Source organism: Hemibagrus wyckioides, linkage group LG06 (assembly GCF_019097595.1).
Source record: "Hemibagrus wyckioides isolate EC202008001 linkage group LG06, SWU_Hwy_1.0, whole genome shotgun sequence".
In the NCBI taxonomy this organism is placed as follows: domain Eukaryota; kingdom Metazoa; phylum Chordata; class Actinopteri; order Siluriformes; family Bagridae; genus Hemibagrus; species Hemibagrus wyckioides.
In genome coordinates, this window is record NC_080715.1 from 44,855,023 (window position 1) to 44,870,022 (window position 15,000).

The 15,000-nt window shown below is 42.1% G+C and overlaps 1 protein-coding gene and 1 long non-coding RNA gene across 8 annotated transcripts in view; both read right to left on the reverse strand.

Annotated features, from left to right (window-relative positions):
• Nucleotides 1–4,433, reverse strand: part of ptprk (protein tyrosine phosphatase receptor type K) — a 185,983-nt gene extending 181,550 nt beyond the window's left edge. For 2 of the 7 annotated variants that reach the window (XM_058391222.1, XM_058391219.1), the window contains exons 1-2: nucleotides 4,113–4,429; nucleotides 1,622–1,645 (exon numbers count right to left, since the gene is read on the reverse strand). In XM_058391222.1, the coding sequence (XP_058247205.1) occupies nucleotides 1,622–1,645; nucleotides 4,113–4,185 (97 nt within the window). In that variant the 5' untranslated portion in view covers nucleotides 4,186–4,429. Of the gene's footprint in view, nucleotides 1–1,621; nucleotides 1,646–4,112 lie in introns of all 7 variants that reach the window. The other 5 variants (XM_058391224.1, XM_058391223.1, XM_058391220.1 and 2 more) reach the window with 4 other exon arrangements.
• Nucleotides 4,434–7,292: 2,859 nt separating this feature from the next.
• LOC131355241 (uncharacterized) lies at nucleotides 7,293–9,174 on the reverse strand. Its single transcript, XR_009204842.1, has 3 exons — nucleotides 9,062–9,174; nucleotides 8,447–8,638; nucleotides 7,293–8,334 (listed from the first exon to the last, which is right to left on the reverse strand). It is a non-coding gene; the product is annotated as an uncharacterized LOC131355241 (long non-coding RNA).
• Between the last annotated feature and the right edge of the window lie 5,826 nt (nucleotides 9,175–15,000).

Genomic DNA, 15,000 nt, shown 5'->3' on the forward strand with positions numbered 1-15,000 from the left:
GAACACACACACACACGAACACAGAGTGAAGACCGAAGTGAGAGTTCAGTCACGGTGGGAGTAACGACAGGAAAAGCAAAGCAGTCCTTACACTCAAATCACACACACACACACACACACAGATGCAGAGCTTGTTCTCTCAGCTGTATAACACACTTATCACACACACACACACACACACACACACAGACACGAGTGTGAGAGACAGACAAGAGAACGAATGCCTTGTTAAGGTCAGACTGGAGACCTTGTTCTTTCAGCTGTAAAACTGGCTCGGCCCACACACACACACACACACACACACACACACATACACACTTCTGAGCGCTGCAAGTGCACAAGACATGAGGGAAAGGGTGTGAGAGGCAGAATGGAAGGGAGTGTGTGAAGGATTGATGTATCGTGGTGACGGTACGATACGATACTGCATTACGTTCTGGATATTTTACCACGGTAACGCTTCAGAAACATAACAACACACACACACACACACACCTTCCTCTAACTACTGCATCTCTGTCCTACACAACACACACACACACCAAGTCCAGCATCAATTCCCTTTCTTCATCACCTCCACGATTCAGAGCCACGCATCACCACACTTATTAACCTTCTCATGATGAAGAGACGAGACGATACGATCAGACACATCACGATACACCATCAATGATTTCATCCAGCGATGATGTCATGGGCGTGAAAATGTCCATGATGCTCATGCGATACGGTCAGTACACAACAAATCACCCTGTTTCATCATACACAAAGACACACAAATGACATCACAAACCTCCTCCAAACTCATCGCTTTTTATAAATAAAAAATATCAACTATTTTCAAAAAAATAAATCTGGATTTGATTTATCAGATTTTTATTCCGTGTAACAAACCCGATGAATCAGATTCATTCCAAACAATTCTGCTTCAATACTGAACCTCAATCAAGAGCCAGTCACATAATACACATCCAAACCCAATGAGTCAGTTCTATTCCACTTCTAAACCAAATAATTCAGATCAAATCATTTCTAAATCAAATAATTCACTTTCACTCTGCACCCAAACCCAATTAACCAACTCTATTCTACTTCTGAGTCAAATAATTCACTCTTGTTCCACATCTTAACCTAATGAATCAATTTTATTCCAATCCTAAATCAAATAATCCAGATCAAATCCTCTTCAAGACCCAATGAATCAGTTTTATTCCACTTTCGAAGACAGCAGACTGGATTGTTCCCCAATTAATCAGTTCAGTTCAGTTTCATTCCTCTAAACCCAATCAGATCAGCTCGTCATGAGGGGTGAAGTGATACAAGCAAAAATATCACAATACCCAGAAAGATACAGGGATCGATCCTGACCTAATGTAAACGTGTACAGTTTTTAATCCTGATGTTTCGTCATGCTAACACACGTGTTTATGCGTCCAGATGAAATACAATGGCAACACTGGAAGGAAAAACAGCGCAGCAGCAGATCTTCATCACAGCTAGGATGGATGTTCAGAATATATCGTGATACTTAAAGATATCGTGGAAATGGAAATAAATAACAAATGCTGAAGATCAGTGATGATGATGATGATGATGACGACGAATCGGATTATCGACTCACCTTTTTCGGCGTGTCCCATTTGCACTGTAGTGGGATAACGAGAGAGAAAGAGAGACAGACAGAAAAAGAGCGTGAGACAGATGATCCGTCACTCTTTCTTTTTTTTTTCCAGCCGCTGATCTTTTTGATCCTCACAGTGATAATCACAGCGTTGGTTAATCAGACCTCCGCGCTGCGCCCGTCTCCGTTTGATGGCTAATGAAATTAATCTGGGTTTGGACTCCTCTGATTAATTAATCTGCGATTCCACGGACAGCTGGGCGAGACGCGGGTCACGGCCCGACAGATGTGGGGAGGGAACACAGCTGGCGTTTGGAACGCGGCCTCGCTCTCGTCTCATTACCGCACTGGAAATAAAGACGACTAGCCAAAATCAAAAGGCGCGGCGATGATTAGCTGTGCGATGCATCGTGATGTTTAAGGCTTACAGTAACGCTCATTAACATTATCATGTTGTTTACTGTAACCTTACACACTCCTGTTTAACGGCTTTATCTCCTCCACCACCTCCGCCGGCCGGACGATACGATCCTATCAAAAACATTGCGATACTCCAGGACGTTTCTACACTACACAACACGCTAAACATTATTAATTATTAATTATTATTCTGCGTCTCATTGGCTGAGGAGGGTTGCTTTTTTTTTATCTTGTTGAATTCTGGATTCCGATTGGCTGTCAGGTGTGGATTCATTTCCCATTAAACTTTTATATTTCAAAGGTTATTGTTTCCATAGCAACAGCCTATTTACTCAGAAGTGGTGTAACAAAATATCTTAATATAATAATCTTTTATTTGTGTATTTATTTATTTATTTATTTATTTAAGTGATGTTTACAGAAAATTTAAGGAAGGAGTCTCCAGTGTCCAAGTTTTCCACAGCATCAGGATGAACGAGTTTATGCTTTATCTTTTCTTTCTTTCTTTTTTTGGTTTTAATCGAGTAAAGGAACTTGTTTCGTTAATGATTAAATGTAATTATTTCCAGTTAAATAAAATTTTATTCTGTAAATAAAATACTGTAAACATTGTAAATGGCTGTGGTGTAAGATGAATAATCAGCGTCGGCATGGTAACAGTAACCCCGCCTCATCACGCCACGCCTCTTAGATATCCGCATCTTTTTTTTCATCTCAGCATTAACTCTGCAGTGTCCACAATTACAAAAACAAAACAAGAAAGAAAGAAACAGAGGAACGCTGTAAATCCCCGGCGCTGTTCTCCGTTTCAGAGACGCTTCCCCGAGTTACACTCCAACAACACGCTCTGAACACCACAACTTCCTACACAAGCCTTTTTACATCATCTAAACCAGAACCCTTTCAGCAGAACCCTTTCAGTAGAACCTTTCTACAAACCCGGCTGTGTTCCAAATGACACACACTGAGGAGATAAATACCACAGAAATAGGAAGCGTTTTTTTCTCTACGAGGTGGAGCACTCAGACAGACGTAGGTTCTAACGGTTCTAAAGGTTCTAGAGGGAAAACGATAATGGACAGAATCACAGTAAAGAATTATTGAGATGAAAGCAGGAACTGAATTGTATTATGCTCTGAAACACAGTGCATTTTTTATTCTGAGGGGCACATCACACACACACACACACACACACACACAGCTTTAATCACAGTGAATTCCTTTCATTCCAAGAAACATTAAAATGGTTGATCTTTGCCTTCATTTTCTCTTCCTGGATATTTAAAAGGTTCTCTGCAGAAACCCAAAAACACAAGGGTTCCTGGTCAGGAGAGGTTCCACCTCGCGCACAGCTCCGTCTCTCACCTTCACACTGTTTACACACTCTCACTAGCTCGGGTTTTTTTCTCGCAGCTTAATTCGTTCTTTTCATTTGTTAAACTCGTTGCATGTGTAACTTTCCCCCCCCCCCCGTGTCTCTGATCCGCGTGCGCGTGCACATTACAGTCAAAATCCGCAGAAGATCCGCAGAGGTAAACATTTCCTTTCAAGGTTTTTTTTTTAATACGAACGCAAAAAGACGCTCATTAAAAGCGTTCCATTTACACACCAGGTCGCGCGCACCGCGATCTCTCTGTCTGCACGTGCACGCGGACACATTTCAGAAACGTCTTTTCTTTTTCTCCGAGTTTAACTTCAGGTTGTGATCGATTATCTGGTGGGCGCGCGCGGGGCGCTGATCTGATCGATCGAATCAGTTAGAATCGATCACAAATAATCCAGGAGACAGGAAAATCCAGCAGGGGAAAAAGAAAAGTTTTCTGGTGCATGGTGGGCGAGATCAAAGCACGCGCAGTAGCGTACCTTTGTTAGGTTTTGTTTTGAACTCACAACACCTGGAGTTTCAGGCGAGGGCGGGCGCGCGCGCACACACATACCCAGACACAGAGTTTAACTTTAACCCTCAGCTTTGTTGAACACTTTGTCAGGTAAAAAGTAAGACAACCTGCCTGAGACCCTGAGACACCGTCAAAGGTGTGTGTGTGTGTGTGTGTGTGTGTGGCGGACTTACCGGTTCCGTACTCGCTCCCGGCGGCTCCCACGGTCGCGTGCACAAGTAGCAAGCCCAGCACGAGCGTATCCATGTCCCGCTCGCGGAGTTGGAATAAAAAGTTTATAACACTTTTCCAGGTGACAGGGTTCTCTCAGGGTCCGTTAATCCGATCGCGTCTCGCGCCCCATTCTCTCTCTCACTCACACACACACACACACACACACACACTCACTCTCTCTCTCTCTCTCTCTCTCTCACTGGGTCCGTGAGTCTGTGTGTGCGCGTGCGCGCGCGTGTATGTGTATGCGAGTAAGCTCTCCTTGCGCTCGCACTCACTCTCGGTTACTTTGTTTCGGGGAGAGAGAGGTAGAGAGAGAGAGAGCGTGATGACGTCAGCGCATCTCACGGGCGTTCCGATCGCCCAACTTCTCCAGATCAAAGCGCCCCCTGCCGACAACCCGCGTGCACACCTGTCTGTCACCTTTCTGTCTGTCTGCGTTTTTCCTTCCCTCCATTCCCTTTCCCCTTTTGTTTCTCACTTTATTGTCTTTCCATCACTCCGTTCTACATGTTTTTCTTCTTTCTACATCTTCGTTCTTTTTTCTTTTTTGTTCTACATTTATCAAAAATTAACCTTGTGTATAAAAAAGAGAAAATAAATGTAAAAAAATAAATAAAACTGGCATCATTGCCCTGGTGTGTTGGCTCCGCCCCTTCCTATTACCTCATCTCTAGCCAGTTATAATAATAATGATGATGATAATACATGTCTGAGTTCTGTATAAACATGTGTGTGTGTGTGTGTGTGTGTGTGTGTGTATCATCAGAGATTGAATTATTGGAATTTCTCCGGGGTCAGGAGGTCATGGATGTGGGAGGCGACCTCACAGCCCTGGATAAATTCCTGTAATAATTCCATCTGGCGGTGCGGAACACGCTCGCGTCTCGACCCGGTGTCGACCCACAGAACCTCTTCAACTCGTCGACAGCTAGATATCAGACGTGTAAGTGAAGTGTCACCACTCCGGTATCGACTGAAATAAACCAGGAAGAGTCATGAAGGAAGATGAGCAGTTAGAGATGTATTCTCTCTCTCTCTCTCTCTCTCTCTATATATATATATATATATATATATATGTCTCTCTCTATCTCCCCTTTCTCTCTCTCTCTGTCTCTCTCTATCTATCTCCCCTTTCTCTTTTTCTCTCTCTGTCTCTCTCTCTCTCTCTCTCTCTCTCTCTCTATATATATATATATATATATATATGTCTCTCTCTATCTCCCCTTTCTCTCTCTCTCTATCTATCTCCCCTTTCTCTTTTTCTCTCTCTGTCTCTCTCTCTCTCTCTCTCTCTCTATATATATATATATATATATATATATATATATATATATATATCTGTCTCTCTCTATCTCCCCTTTCTCTTTTTCTGTCTCTGTCTATCTTTCACTATCTATCTATCTATCTATCTATCTATCTATCTATCTATCTATCTATCTATCTATCTATCTATCTATCTATCTATCTATCTCCCCTTTCTCTCTCTCTCTGTCTCTCTCTATCTATCTCCCCTTTCTCTTTTTCTCTCTCTGTCTCTCTCTCTCCCCCTCACTTTCTCCCTCGTTCAGACCCTGAGGGTTTTCTTAATGAAAAGAAAGAAAAAACTACATCCTTCAGCAGTGGTCTTTTGATTCATGTCTTCTCGTCTCCAGCTTGTGCATTTTAATTAAGCGTACTTGTCTGAGGAGCGTTTAAGGATGTGACCTTTTAAAGGATAAAGTATTACAATGGTAAATACTCGCAGGTTAGTGATTACATTCTTTTACCTTTCTTTATCTTGGATACTAAAACTCCAGCGCTACACTGGACCTGGAGCCGTGGCCTTTTCCAGGGTTCTCTCGGGTTCTGGGAAAAGCTCAAGAAGCACTGACGATGTTTCCAGACTTTACAAAGCTGGGGAAAAAAAAGTGCTCCTCAACAAAAGCCAGGAAAATAAGAGCTGGATTTGATTATCTGAAGAGCAGCAATACAAAGTCTGAGTCAGTTTTATTCTGTGTAACAAACCCGATGAATCAGATTCATTCCAAACAATTCTGCTTCAATACTGAATCTCAATCAAGAGTCCATCATATAATACACATCCAAACCCAATGAGTCAGTTCTATTCCACTTCTAAACCAAATAATTCACTTTTGTTCCACATCTAAACCCAATGAATCAATTCTATTCTACTTCTAAATCAAATAATTCACTTTTGTTCCACATCTAAACCCAATGAATCAGTTTTATTCCATGTCTAAACCAAATAATTCACTTCCATTCTGCATCCAAACCCAATGAGTCAATCCTATTCTACTTCCAAACCAAATAATTCAAATAAATTCTACTTCAAAACCCAATGAATCAGTTTTATTCCACTTCCAAAGTCTTCCTGGATTTTTGCAAATACAAAGAGCATGAATTGTTTTATTTCAAATTCAAACCCAGTAAATAGATATTTTGCTTCTAAACCAAATAAATTGGTTTTATTCCTCATTCCAAAACAAGTGGTCTGATAATCACCTCAATTTCAATCTCAATAAAACAGACTGTAGCAAATACAAATCAAATCAGTTTGATCAAGTTTAGAAACAAAACAAATCAGATTACAAAATTCCACTTTTTACTTTACTTCTAAGCCCAATGATGAATCGGGTTTATTCAGCGTCTACACACACTTAATGGCTTTTTAATTTTGCCTCCACAATCTAAATCCAGTCCAAACAGAATGAGTCGATTTTATTCCATATCCAGAGTAAGTAAAAAAACTGATTTGGTTGGATTTTGCCTTTAAACCCAATGATTCCAGAAATATTCCAGTTGCAGTGAATCGGTTTGATTTTGCTTCTAAACCCAAATAATTCAGTTTCTTTTAATCCACATTTAAACCCAGTAACCAGTTTTATAATTCTTCTAAACCTAATAAAATCACTTTCCACTTTCAAACCCAATAAACCAAATTCATTAATGCTTCCAAAGAATACTGACTCAGTTTCAGTTTACTTCTAAACCCTAATCAATTGGTTTTATTCCATTTCCATTTGGGGCTTTAAACTCTCAAATCCAGACCCAGTGAATAGATTTTTAAATCAGTTTCTAAACATGACTGTGTTTACACTGTTTCTTATTTTCCTGAACTTTAATCTTCTTCAGAGGTTCAGATGATGATTGAAGTGACCTCACTCATCCTCGGTCATCATAAAATAAATCTTCAGCGGTGTGAAGAGGTAGCACATGATTAATATTTTCAGTGTTAGGAGCGTGTTTCCATGGCGCTGACCTCTGACCCCAGGTCGATGTTTGATAAGTTAAGGTGTTGGCCCGTGTGCCGAGGCTCCTCGCCTCACCTCGGCTCGGCCCTGAACGGCGGTTTGCTTACCCATGATGCCGTGTTTGTTTGCGATCCGGTTGCGGCGTGTGATGATGTGACCTTTACGCGCGGCTCCGAGATAGCGCCGATACGCCGCGTGTAAAAAGAGCACAGGTGGGTTTGTTTGCTCTGGAGAGAGAAAGCGCTTTTTAATGACTGAGCCGCCGCCGTTCTCCACGCTAGCAGGTGTGCTAAGCGCTGAATCATCGCTTTAGGGTTATTAATAACAAAAAAGTTGGTTTTATTCTTCTAAATCCAGCATGTGGAGAGAAGAGAAATAATAGAATACAAAATGAACTAGGTGTTGAGTCGCTGATCTCTGCTCCGCTTTTAATATCCCCGCTTAGTTCAAATTAAATGCATAATTAGTTAGCTAAATATGTCAGTGTTCAGGATACACACACACACACACACACAATGAATATCTCAGTATGGATACTCATGTAAACACTGATGCATTGATACCCAGACATTTTATTCAGCGCTCTGAAATGAAGGTGTCTCGGTGCTCACTGGACTAAACTGCTCACACACTTCCTCTGCACTGCAGGAAGCACTTTAGATACAGTGTGTGATGTTCTCTGTCATGTTCTGCTGGGAAACCTTGGGTTCATGGAGATGTTACTGTGACATCTACCTTCACCTCTTCATGGATGTAAGAAGGATGATGCTCTCTGACACACTGCAGATATTCTTCAGGAACGGTTTGAGGAACCTGACAAAGAGTTGTCAAGGTGTTGACATGGCCTCCAAATTCCCCAGATCTCAATCTGACCACGCGTCTGTGCTCCATCTCCACTTACAGGATCTGCTTCATCACAGATGTGAACCTGGCATTAAAAAGAGACAATGTGTCTCAAAATATTCCTACAAATAGATCCATGACTTCCAGGAAGCGTCAGGCTCTGGCCAGCTGTCTCTCTCCCACTCACACTGTCTTACCGACAATGACTCCTCAGTCCGAACGGCCAAGCCTGCACCCAGAGGCTCATGATTCAGAGTGGAACCCCGGAAGAAGAAGAGGACGACGTCTCTCGGCTCCATCGCTTCCAGTCTCTCTGGAGATGAGTGACTCACATCGGCGGCGTGATGCAGATTTAGAGGCAGGTGGGATGAGACCTGAAAGTTTTCCGTCTTTAATGGGAAAGAAAGAAAGTTGTTCACAAAGCGGAAGTGAGCGACTCCATTCAGATCACATCTTTAACCTGGTGTTCCATTCCTTCATCTCTTAAATGTCTGAGATACATTTCACCTTTTTGGGTATTTTTACCTGAGGAGATCATCTCTAACAATCTAATAATACCCATTAATGTTCTGGAAATTCTTCTTCTAGTATTATTATTATTATTATTATTAACTTTTTCCTCCTTTAATCTTGATTTTCTGCTGTTTTATTAACACAAACATAGCCATGCTAGCTAAAGAGCTAACTCTTCAGCACTGAAATCGAATAAATTAAAATCATTTTTTTCCTCCATAGAATATGTCGTATGTGTACAATCTGCTTCACAGTATCTTTATGAAGATTTGTAAATACATTTGGACAGAAAAATATACCTTTCTGTTTCTTAAAATGTTTAGTTTAATGGTATTTGATGCCCGGCGTGAGCGCGCGCGCGCTGGTTCCCAGTGTGAGGCGCTGCCATATGAGAAATTTAAATTTACCTCAGGTCCAGTTTACCGGCTCTAACCGGTTCCCGCTTTGAAAACAAACGGCCTGTCGTCGATACAGCCCGAGCTGTGATTGGCTAAAAAACAGTCAGGGAACTTTTGATAGGACCACAGAACACCAATGAAGACACAGTAGAGGAAGTTCATCTTCAGCGTATGTTTATTATGCTAATTGGTAACGCCTGCTAAAACCCCGCCCCCTTACACAAAGCCCACCCACCCAGCCAACAAACACACACACACACACACACACACACACACACACACACAAGCTTCACGGAGTTTGTCACGTGAACGGTCCAGAATGATTCATTATCACATGATTCCTTTAGTTTATCCAATGATTCCTTTAGTTTATCACATAATTCTTTTACTTCAAGTGATTCCTTTTGATTCCTGGATTCATTTATTTTTCACACAATTAATTTATTTTATTACATGATTCATTTATTTTTCACATGAGATTTGTCCACGCTTAATTGTTTGATCACACCACATGATTTGTTTATCACATGGTCATAATTTGTCTTTTAATCATATTTTCACACGTGAGTTCATTTTTTTCATGATTGCATGATTTGTTTAATTTTTCACGATTCATTAAGCAGTATGGATAAATATTACACCACAGACATGGCTCTTTGATGAAAAGGATGAATGTGTGTGTGTGTGTGTGTGTGTGTGTTTGGCCAGGTGTGGTAGGAGCTCAAGAGGACTTTCACCTGCCTCTCCACTTGTTTTTTCCCCTCTGTCCATCTCTGCACTCGTTTAGCGTCAGATCTGTTCATCCATCAGAAAAGTGGCGGCCGTGACGGAGACGTCAATCAAAATGCCTCAGATAACACCCACACACACATACACACACACACGCACACACACACGCACACACATGCCTGACAGGCGTGAGACCTGACAGCCACGCTCGAGTGCGCACACACACACACACACACACTCACACACACACACACACACACACACACACACACTCACACACACACACACTCATTACCGTTTCCTGTTCTTTGCGGTAATTATATCTCTTTTGTTTGTTACCATGCTCTTGCTTTAAAAATAATTAATTTATAGTCCAACAAGACGAAAATAATTCTGCTTTCACGTCGACAAATTAAACGGTGAGTAATTAAAGTTGGTAGCCTGTGGCTCCACTGTGGCCTGCGGTTAGCGTCAGCGCTAAATCACGCTGTTGTTAGAATGTCGACTTGCTCTGCGTTATAAAAATACACATGCTGCTAAATTATTATTAATAATAACAGCACTTAAAGGTGCTCACAGCACAGCAAGATATATTATTAACTATTAATGACAGTTCCACGCGTGTGTGTGTCTGTGTGTGTGTGTGTGTGTGTGTGTGTGTGTGTGTGTGAAAGTGAAAAGTGAGAAAAACATCATGCGAGTTGTAGATTTGTAATAACAGGGATATTAAAGTGGGAATAAGCAACTGTCACACATTGACCACGGAGCTGCTGAACTCTGGATTCTGATTGGTCAGAGGGTGATGCGTATGTTCGATTCTGCGATTCAATTTAAATTTTTATATTTATTTTGAAGAAATAAACCCATCTGAAATTGAATTAGAGTATCATGACTTTTTACACTGCAATTCCAGCGTAAATGGACTAGGCGGAGTTACAACAAATTATTCCGTTTGTCCAAGATGGCCGCTCAATTATCGTTCCATTTTATTCATCAGTATATAAAGTGTTAGTTACGTTAGCCTCGTAGCTGCTTCAGTGCACAGAAATCTAAGTGATTAATTATTAGCGAGCGATCCTCACAGAGCCGCCGCTCTACATGCTAATTAAAGAGACAGAAAGTGAGTGGAGAGAGTCGGAAAGGTGACGAGGACATTTTCTAAAGAACTCCCACACCCTGAGTCTCTAACGCCTCAGAGCGAGTCACCTTCAGAGTTCTGCTATTAAAGAGAATTAAAATTCTACACGTCTCCATCGTCTCCGCCGCTGATCCAGGGCCAGTGTGTTACGCTCACAACCTTCACATGATGGGATTAGCGTCCCCTCGTTGTTTCCTCCGCACCACTGAGGCCAGGTGCAGGACAGTGAGGGACACTAACTGCCTGGAGGCTAATCGCTACAAGTCCAAAATGTACAATAGTAAAATCTCTGAGAGAAAACCAAAGAGGGCCGAGAGAGTTGGAGAGCGTACACTGCACCTTATCCGCTAATGCTAAGGCTAGTCAGCTAGCAAAAAGGCTAGTCAGCTACCCGGAAGGCTAGTCAGTTCCCTGGAAGGCTAGTCAGCTAGCAGGAAGGCTAGTCAGCTACATGAATAAATAAATAAATTTCATTATGCATTTTAATAATTATTTATTGTAATAATTTTATTTTTGAACAAGTGTTGGTGTTTATCTATGAGTTTAAATAAATAAACAAATAAATAAATAAATAACTTTAAAAGATTTTTGGAGAAATATCTCATTTAGTCCCAAAGGAAACACTTTTATTTTTTCTTTCCAGGAGAAGAAGGACCTTTCTTCTTTTCTTTCTCCCTTTCTTTCTTTTTTCCTTTCTTTCTGTGTTTTATTTTTATTATTATTATTATTATTATTATTATTATTATTATTATTATTAATGTTATTATTTTATTTTTATTTTTTAATCATGTGAGGCTACATTAGCCTGTTAGCTTTTGGAATTTGTAACGAAGTGTTCATTTGGGTTCATTTGTCATGAGCTCACACACACACACACACACAAACACACACTTTATTATAATAAACAGGTGTTGTGTGTGTGTGTGTGTGTGTGTGTGTGTGTGGCTCATGTTTAGCTCTTGTCCTGTTTTTGTTTTTTTTTTTATGTCTGCTGTAGCAATAGCGCACTAGCATCTTTAATCCTCCTCCACAGCAGCAGAGATGTGATATGATGAGATGAGATGAGATGAGATGTGATGTGATGTGATGAGATGTGATGAAGGCAGGCAGCAATAACGGTGGATCTTATTAACACGAGTGTGTCGCTGCGTCCTAATCGAGTTAGCAACACAGCCAAAGCAATTACACACGCTAATAGAATTAGCCGAGGCAAGGCGGAGGCGTGATTGGATTGCGGTATTCATCTTTCAGGAAGCTGAAGGAAAACTCGGCAGGGTTTCAGTCACTAAGCGCTCTGACACGGTGTCATGCCTCGTTATAAACGGGAATCCCGCAATAATTACAGCCATTACAACAGCGCTTAGCGACGATTAATAAATAAAGACGAGAGAAACTTCCGGACCTGAGCCGGAGCGTGGAATGTTCTTTAGAGTTTTATTGTTCCGTCTCAGATCATTAATGTTAGAGTTTAAATTCAAAACAAACTACATGCTGTATATGAGCTTTTATTAGCATAAAACACTATGCTATATAAAACAACACTGTCACCAAAGGGGCGGAGCTTAACATAAATGTCACCAGCCAATCATGGACCCCATATGGCATTGCTAGATTAAATCATCAGAGAGAGAAACAGACAGAGACAGAGTGAGAGAGAGAGACCCAGAGAGTGAGGTAGAGAGAAAAACAAATAGACAGACAGAGAGGGTGAGACAATGAGTGAGAGAGAGACTGATAGACAGATAGAGAGAGTGAGACAGACTGACAGACAGGCAGAGTGAGTCAGAGAGAGTGAGACAGAGAGACAGACAGAGAGAGTGACAAACAGAAAGAGTAAGACAGTAAGAAAGACAGACAGACAGAGCGATTGAGACAAAGAGACAGGCAGAGAGAGTGAGACAGTAAGACAGACAGGCAGAGAGACACAGACAGTCAGACAGAGTGAGACAGACAGGCAGAGAGAGTGAGACAGCTGTGTCTGTCTGATGGCATGTGGTGTGTTATTATTTCTCACAGCACTAAACTCCCAGAGCTTCATATCAGTTCTGTGTCTGGGCCTCGTCCCAATCCCCTTGACCCGCCCCTTACCCTCCCTTCCCCCAGGCGTGTGGTTAAACCCCGCCTCCCAGCTGCAGTGGTGGAGTTAGCTGATAGTTAGCTGATTAGCATCTCTGCTACAGAATCAGTAAGCAGTCTTGGCTAGACTTCCTGGCAGGACGTTGCTAGCCGTGAACGCTAGCCTGAGCCTGGCTTCAGTCCAATAACACAGGCTCTGCAACGCGTTCAGCGCATGGCCGCTCGTCGCCTCTGCCTCATCCCTAACGCCTTCCTTTAGCCAAGACACGCTCGCTCTGTGTGTGTGTGTGTGTGTGTGTGAAGTTTGCTAGTTTAGTTTATTACAACTTACAGTTACAACTTCATATGAGTGCAGAGTGTGTTACAGAACCCCAGCAAGTCCTCACTCACAGCTTCCTCCATCACTCAGACAGGCACAGAGTGAGATAGAGTGAGGTAGAGTGAGAACACACACACACACACACTCCCTAATGAGTTTGTTGGTGGTAAAGTGCTGTGTTCATTTTGTCGAGCTCAGGCAACAGGGGACTAATAACCAGTGTGTGTGTGTGTGTGGGGGGGTGATGGATGATGAGCCACGCTTCATATGGAGTAAGAGAGTAACTGTGGTAAAGAGAGTAAGGTAGAGAGAGTGAGGAAGAGTGAGTGAGGTAAAGACAGTGTGGTAGAGAGTGAGGTAAAGAGTATAAGAGTATGAAACAGATTGAGAAGGTTATTTATGTTAGAATGATGAAGGAGCTCTATATGCTAATAGACTTGTCCATGCTGAATTGGACAGTGTGTAGAAGAGTCCAGTTTAAAGTCACCTTGATAACGGTCTCTGCTCAGGTTCTGTCTCTCAGAGTAGAACAGTCATTTCTGTCAGTTCAGGAGCAGCTAGTTGTGTAAATTAGCATTCTTTGCTAGCGGATTCGCGAACACATGAGGGACGAGCGGCGGGATTTTAAACCTCAGATGTAAAGTTAGGGTCGAGGTCGGAGCGTTTGTTCTGCGGATAATGTAGCGTCTTTTAAATGCAAGGTGTAAGCGTGGGCCTTTTATTCCTCCTGTGTGTGTGTGTGTGTGTGTGCGTGCGTGTGCGTGTGTGTGTGTGTGTGTGCGTGTGTGCGTGTGTGTGTCAGCACGGTCCTCCAGGCCTACCTGCTTTAATGTCGACTTCAGACGCCAGCTCCTCTATTCACTGAGCGCTAAGTCACAGTAATTAACTAGCAGGTAATTATCTTCGGCAACAACGGGAATAGCAACGAAATGAGCGCTTGTCACGCCAAGGTGATAATAAAAAAACCTCTTTTAACATAACAAATTAACGTGTCACGTTCCTCACCTCGCGCGCGCTAGCGCGTATGCTAATGAGGACGCCAGGAACAAAGCACAGACTTCCTGACCCGCGCTAATGTCAGCGTCAATCGTCCTGCGGAAAAAAAAATATAATCACCAGAAATAAACAACAAAGATGGATGGAGGAAGATGAAGTTTTCTAACTGACAGAGAGAGAGAGAGACAGACAGAGAGGGAGAGCAAGAGAGAGAGAGAGAGAGAGAGATAAGTATCTCAGTGGAAGCTAACACAGATTCACGTTGATATTAATCATAATCTATTATTCTCTTTAATTATATCCCCACGCTGCCAGGCTGTCAGGAGACTCGCCGAATCTTCCCGTGGGTGTGTGTGTGTGTGTGTGTGTGTGTGTGTGTGTGTGTGTGAGCGAGCACACTTTACAGCTAAAAGGCTTTTGTTTCACCCACACAATGTCCTCTTTGTTTACGTTTGGTTGTTACGATGTGCAGAGGGACAGACGAGTGATGGGACACTGACTGTATCACACACCAACTGAGAGAGAGAGAGAGAGAGAGAGGAGATGGAGAGAGAGAGAGAGGAGATGGAGAGGAGATGGAGA